This window comes from Thamnophis sirtalis, unplaced genomic scaffold (assembly GCF_051295495.1).
Source record: "Thamnophis sirtalis isolate CommonGarterSnake01/CBP01778 unplaced genomic scaffold, rThaSir2_p1.2 scaffold_2, whole genome shotgun sequence".
In the NCBI taxonomy this organism is placed as follows: Eukaryota; Metazoa; Chordata; class Lepidosauria; order Squamata; family Natricidae; genus Thamnophis; species Thamnophis sirtalis.
The window spans coordinates 9,035,802-9,061,443 of record NW_028261382.1 but is presented as its reverse complement, the minus strand read 5'-3'; the positions used below and the strand labels follow the sequence as shown (position 1 = coordinate 9,061,443).

Sequence of the window (25,642 nt, the reverse complement as noted above, 5' to 3'; positions counted from 1 at the left end):
ACTTTATGCCTTCTGAAATCATCACCCTGAACTCTGGGTTCCACCACAAAACCGCGGTCGACTAAAGCGCGCTCGACGAAACCGCGTACCTGACGTCATCACAGCGCGACAAAAAAGCACGCTGTGAGCGGTAAAGCTAAAATTAACGAGTAAACCTAAACCTAAACCCCCGAAACCTAACCCTTAACCTAACCCTAAACCTAACCCTAAACCTAACCCTTAACCTAACCCTAAACCTAACGCTAACCCTTAACCTAACCCTAAACCTAACGCTAACCCTTAACCTAACCCTAACCCTAACGCTTAACCTAACCCTAACCCTAACCCTAACCCTTAACCTAACCCTTACCTTAACGTGAATCGGCTTGCTTTAAAAGCGCTTTTTAAAGCGCCCTTTTTTCTCCGTGGTCGTATTTGTCGCGCTGCTGATGACGTCAGGTACGTGCTTTAATCGGGCGCGCTTTAGTGGACCGCGGTTTTGTCGTGCCACGGAACTCTGAGCTAATCTACCACCACTGTTCAGAATCGGAATCTGCTGAGAATTCCTTGTAGTAATTTTGCTTCTGTTTTTCTTTTTTCCTTTTTTTTAGGATGAAAGTCCCAGTTCTAAGCAGCTTTATGAAAACTGCCCGGATGAGCACAGAGCACTAGGTGGGTTGCCTGTATCTTAAAAGAGAGCTAGTTCTTGTCTTGGTGAAGGAAATGATCATAGAATCCAGTCTCAATCTGTTTGCAATCCAAAACTGTGTCCATCTTGCCCAATGGCTAATATAGGAGGAGACCAACTGAAATGAATTCAGGATGCCTGCTGCTAAATTACAGGCAAAGAGAGAAGTAGCAAAGATGAAGATTAGATGCTATTCTGTTCAACCGACATTATCTTGAGCTGGTTTTATACATCTTCACATTCTAGAACAGAATACCTAGAATAGGTATTGTTCTGACCCAGGATTCCTTAGAAAGAAAAAGCAAAGTCTTAGTCCAGTGGTGGGTTCCGGATCACGTTCCAACCGGTACTGTTGGAACGGGCCCAGCAGCATCCACATGGACGCACGCAGCACGCACATGCGTCTTAGTGCCTCCGTGAGCCTCCGCGATACTCCAGCTGCTCAGCGGAGTGTCGTGCAGGCGCTGTACACGCTGTGCCCATACGCAGAAGCGCCAAAATTTGTCAGTATCTGTAAGGAAGAAGGTAAAAGAGAAGAAGAAGAAATGCTTCCTTCCACCTCCAATCATTATTCTATTAGGGTTTTTGTAGATACTACTATTAGGATACTAGGAATACCAGGAAACCAGACATCCTAATCTTTTCTTGGTGGGATAACTCAAATTAATTTGGTTAACTTGGTAGTATTTTGTGCTGTTCAATAAGCTTTTGAGGGGTTTCTTTTTTTTTTTAATCTAAAGAAAGATCTCCTTGTGGTGATTAATTGCAGATATCAGCAAAGCAACTCAGGCAGCAAATCAAGATGCTCCATTGCTGAAAAGTAGCAGCAAAGTGGATCTTTTTGATGACCCTCGTTATATCAATACTCAAAACTTACAAGCTGCAGCAGGTATGGCCAGAAGAACCCTCCCTATGGAACAGAGTTCCATAAGCCCAGTTCCTCAGTCAAGGTTGCTTCTACTTCTGCAAATCTATCCCCTTGCAGCTTTGAAAAGAAGCACGAATGTTATAAAGGGATTCAGCAACGTTTGAAGCAACGCTAAGCTTTTCGCTCCTCAGGGCAGTGTCAAGATCATGGAATAAGATCATAAAGCTGGAAGAGATTTAGATCTTTGAGTCAAAACCCATGGCTTTTCCAACATTTGAAAGCTGCAGTGATGGAGCGCTCATTGACTTCCGGAGCCCAATGTCCCACTACAGAATAACAACGGATTTGTGTCTCCTTCCATAAAGCTAACAACGGTTCCACCACAAAACCGCGGACAAAATCGCGCTCGACGAAAGCGCGCATTTGATGTCATCACAGCGCGACGAAAACATTGCGCTGTGATCGAAAAATGTAAAAATAAAGCGAAAACCTTACCCTAACCCCCCCAAACCTAACCCTAAACCTAACCCTAAACCTAACCCTTAACCTAACCCTAAATCTAACCCTAAACGTAACCCTTAACCTAACGCTAAACCTAACGCTAACCCTTAACCTAACGCTAAACGTAACCCTAACGCTCTAAACCTAACCCTAACCCTTAACCTAACCCTAACCCTAACCCTAAACCTAACCCTTACCTTTATGTGAATCGGCTTGCTTTAATTTTAATTTCATTTCAATTTTTAATTTTTTTCATCGCGCTGTGATGACGTCAAATGCGCGCTTTCGTCGAGCGCGATTTTGTCCTCCGCGGTTTTGACGGGTCACGGCTAACAACATACATTGGTTCTCATCCTGTCCACAAATCCACATCCAGAAATCCACTCCTCCCTGACAGCCTGTCAAATATTGGAAGACTGCTGTCATGGCAGCTTTACAATGAATAAAAACGACAGCTGAGGGAGGATCTGTACCAATAAAAGGAGAATATTTGTAGCTCAGGGTTGAAATGAAGGGTCCTTGATGTTCTCTGAGTTTTCTTGCCGATGTTTCATGATCCAAACTAGGTAACAACTTCTACCCTCAAAGCGACGCTATAGGGCACTGCACACCAGAACAACTAGACACAAAGACAGTTTTTCCCCGAATGCCATCGCTTTCCTTAACAACGAGTTCCCACAACACTGTCAAACTGTTTAGTAAGGCTGTATTACTATTGATCTTCACATCCTTCCTATTATCTATCTCCTCCCATTCGTGACCATAACCATGTTGCTTGTAACTTTATGATTTATATTGTTTTATTTGTTTCCTGGTATGATTGGATTGCTTATGAGTAACGTACGAACTATCACTAAGGGACGTAGTGGCTCAGTGGCTAAGATGCTGAGCTTGTCGATCAGATAGGTCGGCAGTTCGGTGGTTCAAATCCCTAGTGGCGTGTAACGGAGTGAGCTCCTGTTACTTGTCCCAGCTTCTGCCAACCTAGCATTTCGAAAGCACGTAAAAATGAAAGTAGAAAAATAGGAACCCCCCTTTGGTGGGAAGGGAACAGCGTTCCGTGCTCACTTTGGCATTGAGTCATGCCGGCCACATGACCACAGGGATGTCTTCGGACAGTGCTGGCTCTTCAGCTTTGAAACGGAGATGAGCACTGCCCCCTGGAGTCAGGAATGACTAGCACATATGTGCGAGGGGAACCTTTTACCTTTTACAATGACTATCACTAAGTGTTGTATCATATGATTCTTGATGAATGTATCTTATCTTTTATGTACACTAAGAGCATCTGCACCAAACACAAATTCCTTGTGTGTCCAATCACACTTGGCCAATAAAGAATTCTACTCTATTCTATCATCAGTGTTAGTGGCTGACTGATGGCTGGCTCAGAAATTCTGGGAGCTGAAGTTTTAAAAGTTGGAGACCCCTGAGCTAAAAGATTATGATACTCTGCTCTTTTTAGGTCGGTGGGCACAATCGGTTATGTACATCATGACAGCTGTGGCTTATTCAAGACATAAACCCCACTCACTTAGGATGGGTGAACTCATACACTGGAAATAGGTGGTTTCTATATCTTCTCTTTCGTTTTCAGAAGCCTTGGAAACTGTAGAACCGAAAGGCTCCAATGACGTGGCAGGCCTCACAGATGCAAAGATACCTCTTTGGAATGAAGAATGTTATCACGGGAAGATATCCAGGAGACAAGCTGAGGATCTCTTAAGAAACAACGGAGACTTTCTGGTACGGGAGAGCACTACGTCACCTGGCCAATATGTCTTGAGTGGGCTGCAAGGAGGACAAGTGAAACATCTCTTGCTGGTGGATCCCGAAGGCAAGGTAGGAACAATTGAGACAATAACCCCAATAAAGGAGAATGTTTGTAGCTCAGGGTTGAAATGAAGGGGTCCTTGGTGCTCTCTGAGCTTGGTTGTTTTCTTGCAGATGTTTCATTACCCAAATTATGTAACATCATCAGTGCTAGATTAGACCAGCATCAAGGACTCCTCAAAACTATTATCATAAAGTAAGGTGTGTAAAGTAAAAGTACGAAGTGGTTGGGTCCTATTCAAGTTTTATTTGTTACATAAGTGTTGTGGCCCAGCAGGAGCCATTGGAGCTGCCACCAGACTCCGACACCGAGGGGCCCTCTGAGTCGGCTCTGGAGGATGTGGAGGACCCTGGACAGGGTTCCGACTCCGAGCAGGGCGCAGAGAGGCTGGTTGGCCACCAGGAGGCACCTGAGCCTTGGACCAGTGGGGAGGAGACAAGGGAGAGTGAGCCAGAGGCCAGTAGTAAGTTGTTCCTGGATGCACGCCATCAAAGAGCTACTAGGCGTCAGGAACAATTATGCAATTACAGGATGGTCATTAGGCTCCTCTCCAGACTATAAAAAGGCTACTTGTGCACATGCCCTCTTTGCAGAAGTCAACACAGAATCGAATGTCGGAGAACTTTGTATGAGCTTGGCAAGCTGGATTGCTGCCAAGCCTTATCTGTGTTTATTGCTGCCCAAGCTTGTCTGTGCCGGGTTGCTGCCAAGGACCTGTTTGTCTGTTAATTAAATGCTGTAATTTATCTCTGGCTTAGAGTGTGCTTTGGTGTGGAACGAGGGGGGGGGGTCAGAACACATAGGTATATCAAATACATATTAGTAAGTGGTATATTTGTTTCTTCCTCACCTTAACACCAATGAAATCCTTAACTTCTTTTAGGTAGGATGCACACATTCATTGTATCATTTTCAAAGTGTGTCCATACTGTCTTCTAACAGGTTATTTTTTTTAGGAACCTGATAGAATAGAATAGAATAGAATAGAATAATAGAGTTGGAAGAGACCTTGGAGGTCTTCTAGTCCAAATTTATAGGATCACACAATATTGCACAATTTGAAGACCTCGTACTTACTAAATTCTTGGATGCTCTGTTTTTCCCCCAGGTTAGAACCAAAGACCATACATTTGATAGTGTGGATCACCTTATCCGCTACCATATGGAGAACAAATTGCCAATTGTCTCTTCTGGAAGTGAATTAAGACTCTGCCAGCCTGTAAAGAAAGGTTTAGGGGCAACTGCATTCTAAGGAATAATTTTGTTGACTCACATTTCTTTTCAAGACGATTCTTTTATCCCAGTCTCCTCAACATCCCCTAGTGACTATTCTGAACTCATTTCCTGCGCACGGAATTTGACGGAGAATAGGAGACACCTCTTGATGATGAGGTTGCAGATGGATTGTTTGTGTGTTTGTATATGTCTCTCTCTGTCTAATTTGTCTAATCAGTATTTCTCAACCTCAACAACTTTTAAGTTGTGTGGACTTCAATTCCCAGAATTCCCGAGTCAACATGGCTGACTGGGGAATGCTGGGAGTTGGAGTCCAAACATTCTTGGAGTGGTTTGAGATGGAGAAACATGAACTTAATCACACCGCTATGTTGCATCTGATAAGCGACAACTATTTTACTTTTGCGGAACATATCCCTGGAGAGACCAAGAGGCTGGGGAGAAATCATGAACCAGAGGTACTCACAAAACATTGTGAAGAGATCAGAAAAAGATGTCAAAGCACAAGCTAACCTTCCCGAAGCAAAACTTACTTGAAGATGTGCCTTTTAATGTAAAAGATTTGGGGAAAAGGACTCATATTTTTACCAGAGCTGTGGTTCTTTTTTAAGCTTGATAAATTAATTCGAGTCGTTCCTGGGCTGATTTCAAGGAGCTTGAGAAAGACTGAATTTGATTTGCGTTTGGATGAGAGACCACAAGGAAATATCAGCACTGTAGCTTGGACTGGGAACTCAAAAAAAACATTCTGAAAGGGACCACGGAAAAGCCTCTCTTGCTGCCAAGGAAATGACATTTGTGTGCCCAAGACGTCAACAGGCATCAAAAGCTCAGTTCGTTTTGTAAAATACACTTTGATTAAAGATGTTAAGAATACAAGATAAAGACTAATAGAAACGAATATAGAGTGAGAAAAAGAAGAGCAATTAAAGAACCAGCTAAAAGTGCATGAAAGACAAAAGTACACAGAATAGAACAGAAAGAAAAAAATAGCTTCCGTTGTTTGAAGCGCCTATAAGTACAATTATAAATTTATCTCTTGCTCTATAGTTACGGTATAACTTTTCCTCCCCCTTATAATTTATTCTGTCTAATTATGAAAACCATAAATTGTCATTTTTTGTTTCTATTTCATGCAACAAAGTCTAAGGAATTTGCAGTCAGCAATAAACAGATTATTTTATTATTAAATATCCCCAGCAATTTACCTGATGGAATACTGATGCTAACTATTAATTGAACTAGTTATAACTAGCTATAGTTATAAGTTGCTGGTTTTTAAAATGAGGCAGCAATGCTTACTAAGTTTATATATGGTAATTAACTATCATTTTGAAGCGAACACTAACAATGTTCCAAAGTGGCGCAGTGGTTAAATGCAGCACTGCAGGCTACTTCAGCTGACTGCAGTTCTGCAGTTCGGCTGTTCAAATCTCACTGGCTCAGGGTTGACTCAGCCTTCCATCCTTCCGAGGTGGGTAAAATGAGGACCCGGATTGTTGTTGGGGGCAATATGCTGACTCTGTAAACCGCTTAGAGAGGGCTGAAAGCCCTATGAAGCGGTATATAAGTCCAACTGCTATTGCTATTGCTAATGTGGTAGATTTATCCTTCTTGTGTAATCCTTTCATATATAATGCAGTTCTACCAGGATGCCAAAAAGTTACCCCCAAAAATCTGCAAAACATTTGTCGGCTGGCCTATAAACACACTGGAAACTGAACCAGCAAAAATAAAAATGATAGATGCAAATAGTACAGGGAGTTTGAGATAAAAGAAAGCAACCGTACGTTATATTTCAGGGTTAAGCGAATACATCCTTTTGTTTAGAAGCTATTTTCTTTTTTTATTGCACGCTTTCTATTTTCCTTCATCTGTATTTTTTGGGGGGGAGGGGATTGGGTTTCATTTGTTCCTATTAGTTAAGAAAAGATTTTTTTTTAAAAAAAAATAAACATTCATGCTGCATTATTCCTGTATGTGTTTTCAACTGGAAATATTCTGTAAATCAATATGCCTGGAGTGGTTCTGTTATTTGTATATCTCACGGAGAGAAAGAGATTTCTGCAAATCTATTCCTTGCAGCTTTGAAAAGAAATATGAATGTCATCAACGAATTCAACATTGTTTGAAGCAATGCTAAGCTTTCCCTCTTAAGGGCAGATTAAAAAAAAATCACATAATACAATCAGGAAAGTTGGAAGAGATTTTAGAGTCTTCTAATCCAACCCCACATCAAGAGCAGGTATCCCAGACAAATGTTTGAATTTCTGAAGTGAATACTTAAGCAACCTCACCTTGGCTGGGTATTGCTAATCTCAAGGGCCATTTTTGCATGCCAGTTTATGCCAGGAATCCTGGCTTCATAAATCAAGATGCTAACAAGCGATGGGTTGCTGCCTAGAGCTGATTCATTCTTCGCAGTGTGTAAGCAGATAGGTGTGACGTTGAAAGTTAGAATTAGGGCCAACATCTAGATTTTAAGCCAAGCACAAGCACTTGCATGGACTGGAAAATAATCCTAAATTCAGGCATCATATAAAGATGTCCTTTCTTAGCTTATTTACCTGCTTAAAAGCAAGCAGTTAAATACTAGTACACTGTGGTTCAAGCTATAGCAGGAATGGATTTTACTTTTAAATGCACATCTTTAATATTGCATTGCACGTGATACAGACACAGATAGACACAAAATAGAGTTTTCTCAGGGTATCTTCAAACTTATATGTGTATATACACACAAACACAATGCCATCAAATTCATATTTATATATCTATACCAGTATGCACAATGCCATCAAATTCGTATTTATAAAAGTTGTCCAGGCAATAGACTTGTAACCCTCTCCTTTCAATTCTCATCCCTGGAAATTTGAATGTTATCCATACAGCAACAGTTTCATCTTTACGATCATAATGTTTGCAAATAAATTTTCTCTGTGTGGACCCATTTTCAGAGGCATGGTTTCTGTCCCACCTTCAATGCACGGCTTGCCAAACGAATAACGATCGATTTGTAATAGGTTGAGTGATCAATAATAGCAGCAATCAGGGAGATGTAATAGGGGTGTAGATTAAAAGAGGAAGGATTCAGACAAATGGATACTTTTGTATTAAGCCATCACTTTGCAATTTGGCTTAATGTGTGAGTGTAGTCAACTATTAGATTTTATGAACAATAAATTTTGACTTAAATCTTTTTTTTAACAGTTAGTAAAAAAATCCAACACAACTGCTTGCTGGGGATAATTTGCTTTCTATATCCCTGAAAAAGATCTTATATGGGTGCGAAATGTTTTTGTCATTTTTGCAGAAGAGATCCATTCTTGTTTGGATTAAACAAGGCTGTTGCAGTCTGCGAAGTTATAAGGCAATATTTAGTCCAAAATTCCAAGAAGGGCTTTATAGTTAAAATGTTATTTAGCATATGCAACATCCTTGGAGGACATGCTTTCAAAGTCCATTTAACCAGAAGCAATATTTTTCTGGTTATTTTTCATAGCTACCCTCAGAGGAAAGGGGAGAATTTGGCATATCGGCTAATTGTCAAGGTAACATCTCAAATAAGCCTTGACAGGTAGTCCAGATAGGAATTAAAGGTTTGGTTCTATTACATGCATTTTTATTTTTATGATGGTTCATGACTATAATAAAATATAATTAACTTAAACAGTCGTCCACTCATAAACTACATTCCATTTGGGGAATCTATTAGCATGTTAAAATGGGTGGGCAAGATATTTATTGATAGATGTATGAATAAATTTGCAGGCACTTTAGCAAGAATTTTTAACCCTGGTTGCTCAAAGATAACAAGAAGTTACCTTTATGTATAGTTATTGTTTAAAAATAAAATATGACTTACTGTAATTCAAATGGATTTTTTAATGTATTGAAAACAAAATCCCCCCCCCCCAAATTCTGGAGCTCAAGATAAATGAGCTTGGTATGTATGGTTTTTAAATCTATGCCAATATTTTTCAAATTTGAGGTGGACTTCAATTCCCAAAATTCTGGCTGGGGAATTCTGGGAGTTGAAGACCACTCCTCTTAAAACTGCTAAATTTGGGTGGGGGGAAACAACACTAATTTATGCCTTTAGTCTTATTTTTTTGTTTTGTTTGTGAATCTCAATTTTAAGCACTATTGGGCTCACCCTTGTTAAATAAAAGCATTTAATTTAAAGGACTTAAAGTAATTTAGCCCGCCCCTCACTCCTCCGATTGGCTAAACCTCCCAGCCAATCGCCGATCCGCTTTCTCTTCCCGCCACCGCCCGCGCCAGCTTTCAAAAGCAATAGAGCGGTGCGAGGCAACCGAACTTGCTTTAGGGAGAGGGGAGGGGAGGGGAGCAGACGATGCGAAAGTCCCGCCTTCCACGCTCTCCAACGCAAGACCCGACAGGATGACGTCTCATCTGATTGGGTGGATGCGTCGTCCATAAGCGCAAGACCCCTCCCCCCGAAGGAACAGAGGGGTTCGGTTGTCACACGGAAGGGGAGGTAAAAAACAGGGTCTTCCAGCGGGGATGCGAAGCGCCGAAGAGAAGGTGAGGTGCTCGGGCTGCTCGTCAAGGCGGGGGGCGTGTGGGACGCGGTGTGGGAGTAAGGCCCTGCTCCTGGGTAACGTGGACGGTTAGGCTCCCGTGGAAGGGCCCTCGGGTGACGGTTGCTGCTGGTTGCTATGGAAACGAGGCCTCGACCTCCCCTCTGGAGCGCTTTTCCTTCTCCCGAGGTGCTTCGGGGTTTCCTTGACGACCCATCCTCGGAGAAACTGTTAAAAAAGTTCCACGCAGGCAGTTTTTCTTAAAAAAAAGTTTCCACACACACAGAGAGGCCAGTTCCTCACTGCGGACTAGAACCTTGACTGTCGTGAGAAACAACGGCACGCGCTTTCCGAAATTTGGGGTGGGTGGGTGGGAGGGCGTGGATTCCTTGCTGTAGCTGTTCGCAGAGGTGGCCGCAGTAAAAAAAAGGGGGGGCAGTTATTGATCCAGGAGGATTAGATATTATGGATTAGGTGGTCGTTATCTGGCAGATGTTTCTGCCTGGATTTGGCCTTTTTTATTAGAATTAATTAGAATTCTTTATTGGCCAAGTGTGATTGGTATCCTATCCATTTCATGTATCCATAATCATGTTTATACTTCTATCTGGTTATTTTATACATGCTTGACAAATAATAAATAAATCAAATAAAAATAAATCAAAATCAAACATTTGTCTCAGGTGCATAAGCTACATAAAAGCTACAAAATGATAAATCATGACCCTCGTCGTCCTAAAAATGCATTCATCATAAATCGTAAGATGTTAACACTTGGTGATAGCCATAGCATACTAAATAAGCAATCAAGATAAATCATACTGAGAAATTAAATAAAACAATATAAATCGTAAAGATACAAGCAACAAACTTATTACGGTCATAAGTAGAAAAAGGAGATAGATAATAGGAAAGATGAGAAGAAGAGTAATACAGCCTTACTATACAATTTGACAGTTTGGCTGGTTCCTCACTGTGAACTAGAACCTTGATAAGTCGTGAGAAACACGTGCTTTCCTAAATTGGGGTGGGTGTGTGTTGGGAGGGCGTGGATTCTCTTTTGTAGATGCTCGCAGAGGTGGCCGTAGTTAAAAAAAAAAGCAGTGATCTGGGAGGATTAGATATTATGGGTTAGGTTGTTATCAGGCAGAGAATTAATTCAAATTCTTCATTGGCTAAGTGTGATTGGACACACAAGGAATTGGTCTCAGGCGCATAAGCTCTCATTGTACATAAAAAGCTATCAGTGATAAAACATGACCATCGTTGTCATAAAAATACATTCATTATAAATCATAAGATGTAATACTTAGTGATAGCCATAGGATACTAAATAAGCAGGTTCCACCACAAAACCGCGGTAGACTAAAGCGCGCTCGACGAAAGCGCGTACGTGACGTCATCACAGTGCGATGAAAACAGCACGTTGTGAGCGGTAAACTTAAAATTAACGCGTAAATCTAAACCTAACCCCCCCAAACCTAAACCTAACCCTAAACCTAACCCTTAACCTAACGCTAAACCTAACGCTAAACCTAACGCTAACCCTTAACCTAACCCTAAACCTAACCCTAATGCTTAACGTAACCCTAACCCTTAACCTAACCCTAACCCTAAACCTAACCCATACCTTTATGTGAATCGGCTTGCTTAAAAGCGCTTTTTAAAGCGCCCTTTTTTCTCCGCGGTCGTATTTGTCGCACTGCTGATGACGTCAGGTACGCGCTTTAATCGGGCGCGCTTTAGTGGACCGCGGTTTTGTCGTATCACGAAATAAGCAATCAACATTTAGGAAACTAAATAAAGCATTATAAATCGTAAAGATACAAGTAACAAAGTTACATACAGAAGTAGAAAAAGAAGGTAGGTAATAGGAAAGATGAGATGAGAAGAAGAATGGTAATACAGCCTTACTAAACAGCTTGACAGTTTGGCCGGTTCCTCGCTGAGGACTAGAACCTTGACAAGATTCTATTTTTTTTTAACCTGTTCTGTGCATTCTGAGTAAATCAGAAGGATTCGGTTAACCACATGTACCTTGATGCAAGGTACTTTTTATTTTATTTTTTTCTTTATTTTATTTTTTATTTTATTTTATTTCACAAGTAAGGTAATAACATATGCCACATATGTTACTTGTATCTTTACGATTTATATTGCTTTATTTAGTTTCCTAAATGTTGATTGCTTATTTAGTATCCTACGGCTATCACTGAGTGTTACATCTTATGATTTATGATTTAATCCACTAAAACTGGTTATTGATATATAGATAAGGGATACATGAATTGGGAAGGGGTCATCTTATAAATAGCTCCTATTTTTGAACCCAGGTGGCAACACCTGTATCTGCCTCCACAAATTTCCTTGAAAATCAAGAGCTCAGTGATTAAAAGTTGTAGTAAACAAAATAAGAGTTACAGAATAATTGTGTTACATTGGATTTGGCATTCTTTTACCAAAGCCTTACAGGGTTAATTAATTGCACATGGAATTTTAAAATAGCTATTTTTTCCCAGGTGGCCCAAGAAACAAGTTGGGAAGGATGTCGCTGGATTTTGACAGTGCCGCTTTACAGATGCAACATGAAGAGGACGAATATGACCAAGAGGATTATGCTAGGGAGCAAGAGGTAAGAGTTACCTGTTGGCAAAACTTGTCGGAAGTATTAGCAAGCCTGTCTGCTCTCAAATCTTTGCCTGCCATAATTTCACTTGCATTTCAACTTAAGAGAGGTTTTAGACGTCCCTTATTTCTGGAAGTTGTCACCAGCTACTTTTTCATTGAAGCTAATGTTGCATTGGAAAGATGACGTTTCTGTGACATCATAATCTGCTTGAATTTACTCTTTGGTTTCTCATGATGTCAGCCTTATTGGAGCTGCTCCTTTACAATCTGAATAAAAGTCCCTTGCTCATTTCTTCTGACTAAAGCTTCTGTACATCTCCAGGTTATCTGCTGTTGCAACAAACTGAGATATGCCTCTTGTCTGGAGTATTTAGTGATGTGGGTAGATGGAGAACATATATGCTGTTTTATGCACTAGTTCAATATGCGTATCTTATAAGTTTTAGTTTTATTCTCTGAAAACTAGGGCTTGTGAGGAAACGTCTCTTGTTAAGCATTTTTCTGCATCTCGGGGATTCCTCTTAGAATTTTATATTTTTGCTGCAGGACATTAGAAAGATTAATATATCACAGAAAGGCCTGTAGATACAATTGTTTTATTTTAGCAAAGCTGTTTGAAATAGATTTGGTCTCGGAGAATTATGGAGTGGTACATTAGTTGACGTAGTTGTTACAAAATTGATTTTTTTTTCTTCTTACTTCATTATAATGGGCATATAAATAAAAGTAAAGGCTAATGCAGATAGGGTAGGACTTTATTTTAGATGTTTCCCTCATTGTGCTGAGTTTAATTGTGTTAGTGTGAAATAAGATTTATTTGAAAGTAATTAGAAAAGTCAGCTAACTTCTGTGCCAGGAATTATCCAGATTTTGATAACGGAGGAACTTTAAAGTTTATTACTCTAGTTTGTCCTCTCATATTTCTAGGCTGATTCTCTCCCCCCGCCCCCCCCCCCAAGTTAATAAACACATTAAAGGCTCCATCGGAAAGGAACATGGTAGATTATGATCTGATAACCGCTTATATTATTATATACAGTTTTCTAGTAATGTTGTGAGAAAAAGAAAATGTACTGCACAGATGTATTAGTTGAAATCCATTCTATGTACCAAAATCTCACAGAAGGTTTAGAAGAACAGGTCTATTCTATTCAGGACTCTTTGCGCCAAGTAAGTTCAGAAGGTTTTTTTGAAAATGTATTTAATTTTCTCAAAACTGAAGAGCGAATAGCTGAAATGGAGGGAACTGCGGTGGAAATATACTATAGACAGCCCTTGACTTACTGCTACAATTGAGCTCAACATTTCTGTTGCTAAGCAAGACTGTTAAGTGAATTTTGCCCCATTTTGTGCCACAGTTGTTAAGTGAATCACTTCAACGGTTAAGTTAGTAACACAGTGGTTAAATGAATCTTGTTTCCCCCTTGATTTTGCTTTTAAGAAGGTTGCAAAAGGGGATTCCATGACCCCGGGACACTGCAACCGTCATAAATATGAGTCAGTTGCCACGGGTCTGAAGTTTGATCACATGACAAGGTAGATGTTGCAATGGTCATGGGAAAAACGGTCATAAGTCACTTTTTTCAGTGCCGTTGTAACTTTGGATGGTCACTAAATGAATTGTTGTAAGTTGAGGACATTGTACATGAAACTATCTGTTGCCTTTTCTCCCAAAAAACTAATCCTGCACAGATTTGGTACCATTTCCATTCTACCATCTGCTTAAAAAATATAAGTTAAATATTAGCATCTACTCCAAATTTGAGAGAAAGGCAGTCTCTCACAACAATACCATGATTTTAATACATGCTACGATATTACTCACAAACTGAACGGCTCGTTATTTGAAGTTTGAAGTTTATTTTCAGTCAAAAGATCAGTAGTTAAAAATACACTGAAGTGCATTAATTGCAGTGGTCTCACAATGCCTGAGGTAAGCCGTGTTTGGGTAAGTGAGACAGATAGCTGCTATGTGATTGAGAAGGAGGATCAGCACCATTGGGGAAGAGAAAGCTCATGCGGAAGAATTACGATAGGCTCACCCTAGTCTTAATTGTTTCTGAGAATGAAATAGATAATCAGAGGTACTTTAATTGCATATCCTGGCTCATAGCAATAGCACTTAGACTTATATACTGCTTCCCAGTGATTTACAGCCCTCTCTAAGCGGTTTACAGAGTCAGCATCTTGCCCCCAACAATCTGGGTCCTCATTTTACCAACCTCAGAAGGATGGAAGGCAGTGAACAGAGGTAGCCTGCAATACTGCATTCTAACCACTGTGCCACCACGGCTCTTTGAAATATCTCTGATAGCAGTATGTCCTATTGACCAAGTTGATCAAAATATAGTTCTTGAAGCTGAATCTCCTGGCAAGCCATAGCAAACTAAAAATGGATCCACTTTTTTATAATTATTGTTTAAAACACAGTTCTCAAAGCTGCAGGTGTGCTAATCAAGTGGCAAGCTTTCATAAATTTATTTGTATAATGGCTCTTTAAGTTCCCTAATTTCCTTCCTTACCTGACCTATTTGTGCTCTCTAAGAAACATTTGGGGCAGAACAGGCAAATAGCAAACCATTAGACTGACTTTGTAACTACATCCTTAAGGTAGTTCTTTTAATGCAAACTCCTCTGGTATTAAAGTCTAGAGAGTAGGCGAGATATGTTTTAGTGTGAGATATTTGTCCCGTATTCCCATACGTATGTTTCCCTTTCAGCTACAACAGCTACTGACAGATCTTCCTCATGACATGCTAGAAGACAGCGGAGATCAGCTTTCTGACTTCAGTGCAGCTGAAGAACATGAGCAGTAAGAAAGTGGTCACTTGACACCCCCACCCCTTGCTCTGAAAAATGTTGTAACTACAAAATTGCATTCAAATGGCATGTACACATTATCTTCTGAAATCTATCAGGAAAAATGTTGTACTGTTTGTGTGTGTGTGTGTGTGTGATTGAAATCACAATAAGACTATACAAACAAATGGGTTTCTAAACCTCCTTTTTTTCTGTATAGAGTGCATGAACCCTGGGATCAGGATGCCACCAAATGGAATGATCGCCCAGTTGCAACAAACCCTCCGAGTGTGAGTTTTATTTGAACTGCTTTTCTGCAAGCTTAAAACATCTCCCGGCTCATTCAAAATGAACATTAAAATATTGTTCTGTCTGATTTGTTAGAAGCTGAATATGGTGCTTTATCATCTGTCTATCTGTCCGTCCGTCCATCCATCCATCCATCCATCCATCCATCCAATCTAATTCTCTCTACCTTATCTACCTACCTATCTACCTACCTACCTACCTACCATGCCATCATCATCTATCAGTCATCTATCATTTATCCATATCTATCTGTGTTTCTAACTATCTGAATCTGTCATCATCTATCAATATCTCTATATCTATCTCCTGCCCTTTCCTGTTTGTCTTATGTAACCTTTAACAGGGTGAAATAGTTTGCGGGGCATCACATTTTGAACCAAGGAACCACAAATGGGCTAACTTACACAATGCGTCCCAAATCCGGGACCCATTACTCTCGTAGAATTGAAATTTGGCCAATTTTGTAAAATATTTCCTGCGCTATATAGCCCAACACTGGCTATTCTCAAGGAAATACATCTCTGAATATAGCACCAATTTCTGCAGTAACGGCAGTATATTAGAAGCTCTGTCACTTCTGAAGGCATGGATGAATCTGTTAAGTTTCTGAAATAATAGTTAATACTGGTGGTTCTTCCTGATGTTGCACCTGAGAGCTTTTATGCTGGTTGCTATCCTAGCAATTACAGAACTGGAAGGAGCTTTGGAGGTCTTCTAGTCCAACCCTCTGCTCAGTTACGCTCGGAGTCATCTTCAATTGAAGGATCATTGAATAAACGAGTGAATTTAACATTTTATTAGTTCTTATTCCCTAACCTCAGTTTGTTCCCTCTTTTACTCACACGAGTATGTTAATACTAGTCACATTATCCAACTGAGATAGTGTCCGCTATATTCACTTAAACTGTTTATTCTCAGGATTATGGGCAGGACCAGAATGTGTTTGCCAACCGCTTTGTGTACGACCAAGGACACACTCCAAGTGAAATGCATGCGAGTGACTGGCCTGTCCATCATAACGAGGCAGAAGATAAAAGCATGTTTGAGATCTCTGGCAGGGCCAGTGAAAACGGATCTGAAGATGTCTATCTTGGAGATGATTTCAAAGCCCCCAGCCATTACCCACAAAACGGGGTGTATGCTGTGCCGCCCAATTTTCGAGCCTTCACAAATGGCCACCAGCAAGACTTCAGTAACCAGCATGGCGTTGTACCAAACTTTGTTGATTCTCCACAGGAACCCTTGAAGGTAGGTCTGTGTGGATGGCCCTTTATTATTTGCTTGTGTCCCAGTTTTCATATATTAGCAGTTACTAACGTTCTGGAATGAAACTAAAAAGGAATTATAATTTCTGCATTGCTCATTCATGATTTTTGGATACAAAATTAGAGCTTGTCTGAGAAAGAACGCAGCCTGATGTAACTTGGATAGGGCTTGAGATCCTGGCTTTTGTGCCCGTTGATACATCATCTGTTAATTACCAGGTTGTTCGCCTCAGATTCCCGCCCCCCCTTTATTTTATATATAAATTTTAAAAATAGGAAACTGACATGCTGCAACTTCTGGCGTCATGCTTATCTCCAAGAATGATTGTAGGTCCCAGTGGGCTTCATAAACTTCGTTAAATAAAAATCTCTGATTTTAGTAGCTTGCCTTGCTACGCAGAAAAAGATTTTCATTTTCTGCAGAATGATTAATGAGCCGCTTGGGCGTCCTATTTGAAGTCAGCTATACTTCTATTTATCTGTTTTTACTATCGGCATTGTGGACAAAAATGTATGTGGTCCCTAAAAAAATGATACGGAGTCATTTGACACGAGATAGGCAGCAAGTAAACTTCATAATAAATAAATGGCACCGAATCTATCGGCACTTTTTAATTAAAACTAAACAGGTACGTAGCACTTACAAATTGTATTGTTAAAGTTGCAGTATGGTGGTTCAGAAACCAACAGCCAATCTTTGGAGCCTTACAAAGTTGTGTATAAACCCTACCAGAAGAATGTTCAAAAAACAGCCCCTATTTCATCAGAGGCAGAAGCATTTGAAGACCTGCAACAAGAATTTCTGGGTACTGGTGAAAGTAAGTATGTGCTTTTGATTATACGTGTTGAGCTAGAATCCTAGTTTTTTTTTCATTGAATCGGGTAATTGTTTGTGAAGGTTTTCATCTCTTCTTTTGTGAGTCTGATAAAAAGGCTTCTCACCTTTCTGCTACCTAAGTAAACCACAGTACATAATTTAAAAGAAGTATCTAGTAAAGTCTGTCCAACAAAACGTATGTACTTCTGTCAAGAAGAAATTCTTGTTCTCGGGGATTTTATTGAATTGTGCATTTGGTTGAGAAAACCCTGTATACTGTATGCCTGACGTGCGGGAAACTTAATGTGAGTTGCAGGTTCTTCAGACAACAGGCAGATTCTTCAGCTGCAGGTTCTGAATAAAGCAAAAGAAAGAACTTTAGGAGAACTTACTAACCAGCTGGAAGAAAGAGCACAGCAAATTAGGTACCTTTCCCATCAGCTTGCAATTATGAAAGGTAAATATGTCCAAAAGATAAGACTGCAGACGTATACTTGGGCCATGTCAAGTTTTGTTATATGATGTATTCACAGAACAACAGTTGAAAAGGAGGTTGGAGGTTTCTAGTTCATCCCCCTGTTCAAGTAGGGGACCCTAACCCAGAACTGATGGAGGACACTTCCTGTTTCCTTCACTTATTTGGTTAAAATTAAACCCATGTTAACTTTTATTAATTTAAACCCATTTAAGTTTTATGATTGTTGATTGATGAGAAACAATGTTTGAAATGTAGCAAATCTTGAGAGAAATAAGTAAGCCTTCCTTCCTGCTTATGCTAAATTTAAGACAAGCGGTTACACAGTTGGTATTTTTTCCAAAAACAGCCCGTCCCAATGATTGAATGTGCTACTTTGTATGATCCACAGGGCAATAACCTCTGGTGATTTGGGGGAATGGCCTCCTAAATTGGGTGACTAAGTCTTGGGAGTGCTTGCATGCTTAAGTGTTGATATTTTCTCGATTAAAGATGCTTGCTTATTTGTCATATGTAGAACATTTCTTCAAACTTCATTCACCAACTATTTTGGGTAGTAAATAACGTTTTCTAAAATGCCATAAATTTGAGATGAAAACCTCAGAATTCTGAAATAGGTGCTATTTCGTTGTGTCCTCCACCACATAAAGTCTTCTATTTTAGGGTCCATTCCGCCCCCACTCCCCAAAAGAGTATGTTGCAAACCTTAAAAAGTAACTAAATAGTCATGTAAATGTTTTTTTTTCTTTTTTAAAGATGAAAAGGATGGCATGTTTCTTAGCCTCCAAGAAAGTCAAAAGCTCTACCAAAATAGCAAGGAAAGGGAAGTTCAACTGGAAGGCCAAATAAAAGCTCTCGAAAGCCAAATTCAGACTCTGACAGCTAACGAGGAGCAGGTAAGACAATACATTTGATCGTGCAAGGGCTTTGAAACTGCTTGCTAAATAATTCATTTGGTAGGGTACATGAAACAATAAAAGCTCAAAAATGCAGAGCATCATTCCTCAAGCAAACCATAGAGCACATTCTGTCTTCTGGAAAGCTGAATGTGGAGATGAAATTATGGGAAAACCAACATGTATTGAGTTAAGGTAACGTGGCTTGTTGGTCTTACGTTGATTTTGGCTCAGCATATTGTAAGAACATAGCTATTATGGTTAGTAAACTATTATTTATAGCTTGGAACGTTGCCTGGACAGTAAACCATGCTTAAGCCATGACATACATGATAGGGGGAATTAATCATATTCAAACTAAGGTTGCGGCAATATAGTTGAGTACATTTCTCCCCCAACAATTCTTGACCTACAGCCAAATTGGAGTAAAGACAATACAGATATCCCTCTCTTACTGACTCTTTTGTTTAACAACCATTCAAAATTACCACTATATATAAAAAAAATATTGCTGTGTGAGGCCTTGTTGTTAGACATTGTTTTTCAATTGCATCATGTTTCTCAGTGTGCTGGAAAAGAGATTTGTCGCTAATGTATTTATCCTAGTGTAGTTCTACTAATATCTTTATATTGATTGAGAGTTTGCTTACAACATATTAAAGGGAGCTGGGTTACCATTTTGAATTAAACCCCATATCTCTATGACCCATCGTGGCGCAGTGGTTAGAATGCAGTGTTGCAGGCCAACTCTGCCGACTGTCAGCAGTTTGATTTGCAACAGCTCAAAGTTGACTCAGCCTTCCATCCTTCCGAGGTTGGTTAAATGAGGACCCAGATTGTTGGGGGCAATACGCTGACTCTGTTAACCGCTTAGAGAGGGCTGTAAAAGCACCGTGAAATGCTTTAAGTCTTGAGTGCTATTGCCGTTGCATTATTTTGTTTGCAGTTGATCAAACAATCCAAAGTGACAGAAGTTGCCATGGAAAGTATGCAACAGCAGCTCTTGGAACTTCGCCGTTCTGACACTCTTCAGCGTGCAAGGGAGCAACACGAGGCTATCGTTGCCGCACTCAAGCAGAAACTGGAAGAGCAGACTTCATCTTTGCAACAGAAACTCGATGTGAAGAATGCATCCCTCCAGGAGCAGGTCAGATCCTTCCTCACAATACGAAAATACTCTCACAAGGCATTCACATTACGAAACGTAGTTTTCTCTGCTCAATAAGCTTCATAGCCCCAAATCTTCATTTGCTAATTCAGGTAGTCCTCAACTTACAACAGTTCACTCAATGATGGCACAACGGCACTGGAAAGAGTGACTTCTGGCTGTTTTTCACCCTTAACAGCCATTACAGCATTCCCACGGACTGCTGGATCAGAATTCAGACACTTGGCAAGTGGTTCATATTTATGACAGTTGCAGTGTTCCGGGGTCTTGTGATCCCCTTTTGTGACCTTCTGACAAACCAAGTCAATAGGGAAGGCAGAGTCACTTAACAACTGGATTACTAACTTAACATCTGCAGTGATTCACTTAACAGCTGTGGCAAGAAAAGCCGTAAACTGGAGCAAAACTCACTTAACGTCTCACTTAGCAACATAAATTTTGGGCTCAATTGTTGTAAGTCAAGGACAACCTGTCTTATGCTTTATTTCAGTATGAGCAGGAGTAAAATAAGAGCAAATATCAGAATGAATGTCTTTGCCTGTCTTATTTTAAAGACTGAAAGAAGTCCTCCAAAATATCTTTAGCTCCCTGTAGTAGTACTAATTTAAACATATTTTATAATATAGACAATAAATTAATGCTTTTATTTCTAGATATACCCTATTATTTGTCACTTGGGATCTGAATGTTTTCTCCAGGGCTATGAAGCTTTTTTAAGCAGAGCTCAGAAAAATACAGAAGCAGAAAAATAGACATCAATGGAACAATTTTTTTTGCTAGTAATATATAAACATTATGGAAGTAAAGATGAATAACAAAGTTTATTGGATGAATATGTCGGTGAAATTTATGAAGGCTTATAAGTTGTGCTCCATTTTTATCAGATAGAAATTTGTTGCCATCTAAAGGAGCATGTGAAACAGCTTGAAAGAACTCTTGAAGGAAGTAAATTAGAAAAAAATGAAATAATAAACCGCCTCTCAAGAAGTCTAGAAGAAAGCCAGAACCAGTGTGCAAATTTATTACAAACAGGTGTGTTATTTTTGCTTTTTTTTAAAAAAAAAACCCATCCTCAACTATATTTAAATAGTCACCTTTGAAGTAGTTGTCATAGCAAGATTAGTTTAGTCTTATTAGTTTAATCTCACCTCTCAAATTTTCTTACATGACTAATGTCTGAAACACAGCATTTTGTGTGTGTTTGCTTAAAACAGGAGTGGAAAACTATGGCCCTTTTATGACTTGTGGACTTCAACTCTCATAATTCCTGAGCCAGCCATGCTCTGGTTAAAAGTCATAAAAGGGCCATAGTTTTCTCCCTCTGGCAGCTGAAAATCTGCCGCCAGAGGGAAGGGAAAAATGAAAAATTATTATGCAAGACGAATTTTCTTCTGAAATTTGTCTTGCATAATAAAGTGAATAAGCAGTGGCAAATTTCATAGAATGGTACTCAAGTACCATTCCCTAACCAATCCAGGCTTTTAAAAAAAATCCTGCTGGCTAAGAAGTAGCATGCCATGCTTCTCCGGAGGATATTTAAAGTGGATTATTTAGACATCATCTTCTTTTATTTTTAATCCTCCACTCTATCAAGGCAGCCTTGCCTAGCAGCTTCACAGTTTCCTTTGGCTTCGGGTGTGCTAAAGCAGGGCTCCCCAATCTTTTGGACCTCAGGGACCACTAAATCCATAATTTTAAATCCCACAGACTACTAATATGATCTGTCTAATGACTGGCTAGGTAGTCATGTGACTGGATGGGCGTGGGCATCTTGATGTCACTCATGTCGAGGGACGCCTCTCTGGCCTCTACTCGCCCCTCCCCTCCCAGCCACTCCTCACCTGCTAGGCTCCTTAGGATCCCAATAGGAAGCAGTTGCTGGAGCTAAGCAGCCACCAGGAGAAAGAGTTGGCAAAATAGCTGGCTCAGTTCAAATTGGATCTGACCAAGAAGGAGGCTCAGCAGAAGCACCTCACTGAGGACTACGAGCATAGGCTTTCCAAGCAGAGGGAAGACCTGCGGGAGTGCAAGGCCAGGTACCGGCGCCTGGACGCTCAGTGGGCTGAGATGGTCAGCCAGTTCCAGGCCATGATGCAGTCCCACTGGAACGAGGCCCTCCGGCTCTTTGCCACGAGCGGCGCTTCCCTCCAGCCTTCGCCCAAAGCCCCCCACCAGGAGGCTGAAGCAGACCCCAAGTTGGAATTTCTGCCCCCCTCTGTCCTGCACAAAAAGACCCCGAAGGGGGAGACTGCAGACATTCATTGCATGTATCTGGCCCAGGGGCCGTAGTTTGAGGACCCCTAATTTAGTGCAATATGAAAAATGCAAATAATTTTTCTGCAGACCACCAAAATTTTCTCGTGGACCACCAGTTGGTGACCCCTGTGCTAAAGAAAAGCAAATATCCTTGACCTACTTCTCTGTCATTATTTTAATTTTAATATAGGAGATAAGCTAAAGCGAAATTACACAGTTCCAAAAGCTAGGAACAAAACAGTTCCGACTCTTTCCACCATATGACTACAATATCCCTGTACTTTCCTTGAACCTAGAGCATGGTTTAAATTAGTGAAAATGCGCTGTTTCGGTTGACCTTGTATCTTTTTCTCTTAAATATTTTTAGCTTATATTCATAAATTCATTCTTATTCCTTCCAGGCTTAGTAACGGAGACAAATCAATTACGTCTGCAACTTCAACAAGCTCACTCTGCACAGTTGTTAGGCAATGAGATGAACAAAGCTCTTCAGGTTCATAGTTTTTTCTTTTCTTAAATATTGTAGGAATGAATTGATGTGGATCAGTATAAAATTAAAAGTGCCATAGAAGAAATGCCTCCACTGTATAGCTTAATGGAAAGTGGATGATTGTTTTATTCTATAGTGCTCAAAATGAGATTGAGTTTATTTCCCATTTACCTGACTCTAACTGAATATCCCCATTTATAGGAAGAGATTAAGGACCTAAAAGAAGAAATTGTTCTATATGAATCAGCCGCAAAACATGGTGTGTTTCTCAGTGAACCAGCTGGAAATCTAAATGTGGAATTAACAGATTCATACGTAGATTTGGGCATTAAGCAAATCAGCAAGAAGACCAGATTACAGAGGTAATTACAGATTAATGCCCTTGTCATTTAAAACAAAATACATATTAAAGAACTTTCACAGAGGATATCTCTCCACTTTCTCAGCTTCTTCCAATTGCTGCATTTGCAAATAATGTAAAATCCCCCTCTCCCTCAGGCTAAAATAATTTTACATGAGAACTTTCACTGAGTCTCCTTCAAGAAACAAAATGGGAGACATTTTGGTATGCATATTCTCTTTATAGCATAGCTTTGGTATGTTGTATTCTCTCAAGCCCTTAGCATCCAGTAACATGCCACTTCGTGTGTGTGTGTGTGTGTGTATGTATGTATGTATATATATATATATATATATATATATATATATATATATATATATATATATATATATATATATATATATATACACATACATACACATACACATACACATACACATACACATACACATACACACATACATACATACATATATACATATATATACACACACACAAATATATAAATATATATATCAAAGCTACCTTTTGAAACTTTCTCCAAGCACCATGGAATGAATTAACACAATAAGACTCGAGTTCCGCGCAACGAGATGAGTTCCTGTTCCTTGCTCCAGCTCCTGCCACCTAGCAGTTCGATAGCATGCAAATGCAAGTAGATAAATAGGTATCACTTTGGTGGGAAGGTAACAACATTCCGTGCGCCTTTGGCATATAGCCATGCACGGAAAACATCTTCAGACAATGCTGGCTTCCTCAGCCAAGAATCAGAGATGAGCACCGTCTCCTAGAGTCAGACATGATTGACAGGAAAACCTTTACCTTTTCATTTAAGACTAGTGCTAGATCAAAATAAGACATAACTGCCTCCATCTCCATGCTTAATCGTGGTTTGTTCAGCCATAATTGTTTGGGTTCACACAAATGAAAATTAAATAAGCCTGTTATGACCTGGTTCACATATCATGTTAAGACATTGCTGCTTCTACTTTGTTTTTAAAAAATTAACTACAATAGCTAAGATTCACACAGCAGATGAAACAATCATTGGTATCCGAAAGCACTGTAATTTTTCTGCAGTGGATGAGTGCATTGTCTAAATAAATTAGATTTCAGTGTGGCTGAAAAGCAAATTATAACAATAAATTTTTTAATTCGGGATAGTTTATGCGCAACCTTAGGTAGTCATTTTATACAGTTCAGAATTTCTAATATAATCTATATGATTTCACTTCTCACCTCTCTCATCTTTAATATTTGACAGTTGTTCATTGAATAAAGAAACAGATAAAGGACTTTCTAAAGATGAAATAATTTTAGAGCTGAAGGTAGAAATGGAGCGGTTACTGAGCAGTAACAAAGCAAAGAGGAGCCGGATTTCTCGACTGCAAAACGACCTTGAAGATTGTCACAAGTCCATACAAGAACTGAAGCAGCAGCTGGTAAAACCCAATGTAAGCAAGAGGTGTTACTTGTTTTGCATGTCAATAAGGAATATAATTTTCTATTTTATGAAAGTGCTTTAGTACAGCGGATTGCAGGTTGGTGACCTGTTATCAAAAGACCCCAATAAAGGAAATAGGAGACAGCAAATAGAATACAAATTCTTATTTTAAGATTCAGAGGTATATTTCATGAGCAATTCGAGAGCTGAGGTGGTGCAGTGGTTAGGGTGCAGTACTGCAGCCACTTCAGCTGACTGTTATCTGCAGTTCGGCGGTTCAAATCTCACCGGCTCAGGGTTGACTCAGCCTTCCATCCTTCCGAGGTGGGTAAAATGAGGACCCAGACTGTGGGGGCAATATGCTGACTCTGTAAACCGCTTAGAGAGGGCTGAAAACCCTATGAAGCGGTATATAAGTCAAACTGCTATTGCTATTGCAATTTGGAACATGAATAGCCATAATAGCATTACTTACATCAATAACCCATTGCAATGAGGTCCAGAGACGATAGCTGGGTCCTCCAAGGAACAGCTATGCCAGTGGCCTCGAACACATCCCAAGACACTTTTTATACTTTTCTGTGCACATTTTACAATTTCCTTTTACTGACCGTCAGTTTGCACATCAGTTAGCACATTCTTGTGTGCGCATGTGAAATCTCCTTCCATCTGCTTGCTTTCGGTTCTCTATTTCTCAATATCTTAATGTCCTGTATCCAAAATAGCTTCTGAAACTGCTTCCTTTGCAAATACATGTTATAAGTTGCTTTAGTACAGCAGATTGCAAAGATTGCTTTATTCTTGAGTAAATCATTTTAGCTAAGCTTGTTAATATATATATGGCAATTTGTTTGAGGCCTAACTTTATTTTGCACCTTTACAATCAAACTTTTAATTTTATTCCACTTACAGACCGTAAGGAAGGCTACCTGTTCTCTCTCTTTCATATAGACATTAAAAAGTTAGCACTTTAGCTCTGGGTTTTTTAATTTATTGGACAAAATGCAGTGATTGTGGTGAATTGGAGTTGCTAGAATTTTTTCTTACTTGGCCAGATTGGGGGATATTTCCAATTTATCCAACCTAATCATTTTTTCTCGTTGTA

The 25,642-nt window shown here is 39.8% G+C and overlaps 2 protein-coding genes across 5 annotated transcripts in view; both read left to right on the top strand.

The window, feature by feature from the left end:
• The window catches only part of SHC4 (SHC adaptor protein 4), a 43,724-nt gene extending 35,667 nt beyond the window's left edge, over positions 1–8,057 (top strand). The window contains exons 9-12 of one of the 2 annotated variants that reach the window (XM_087704213.1): positions 591–651; positions 1,437–1,556; positions 3,634–3,878; positions 4,979–8,057. In XM_087704213.1, coding sequence (XP_087560339.1) covers positions 591–651; positions 1,437–1,556; positions 3,634–3,878; positions 4,979–5,122 — 570 coding nt within the window. In that variant the 3' untranslated portion in view covers positions 5,123–8,057. The remainder of the gene's footprint in view (positions 1–590; positions 652–1,436; positions 1,557–3,633; positions 3,879–4,978) is intronic. The other variant, XM_087704214.1, reaches the window with a different exon arrangement.
• A 1,414-nt stretch (positions 8,058–9,471) lies between these two features.
• CEP152 (centrosomal protein 152) overlaps positions 9,472–25,642 on the top strand; it is a 35,551-nt gene continuing 19,380 nt past the window's right edge. The window contains exons 1-13 of one of the 3 annotated variants that reach the window (XM_087704210.1): positions 9,472–9,654; positions 12,170–12,282; positions 14,999–15,090; positions 15,298–15,367; positions 16,305–16,634; positions 17,313–17,469; positions 17,785–17,925; positions 18,700–18,839; positions 19,786–19,986; positions 20,892–21,039; positions 22,665–22,756; positions 22,955–23,115; positions 24,358–24,547. In XM_087704210.1, the coding sequence (XP_087560336.1) occupies positions 12,196–12,282; positions 14,999–15,090; positions 15,298–15,367; positions 16,305–16,634; positions 17,313–17,469; positions 17,785–17,925; positions 18,700–18,839; positions 19,786–19,986; positions 20,892–21,039; positions 22,665–22,756; positions 22,955–23,115; positions 24,358–24,547 (1,809 nt within the window). In that variant the 5' untranslated portion in view covers positions 9,472–9,654; positions 12,170–12,195. Of the gene's footprint in view, positions 9,655–12,169; positions 12,283–14,998; positions 15,091–15,297; positions 15,368–16,304; positions 16,635–17,312; positions 17,470–17,778; positions 17,926–18,699; positions 18,840–19,785; positions 19,987–20,891; positions 21,040–22,664; positions 22,757–22,954; positions 23,116–24,357; positions 24,548–25,642 lie in introns of those variants that run through there. The other 2 variants (XM_087704208.1, XM_087704209.1) reach the window with 2 other exon arrangements.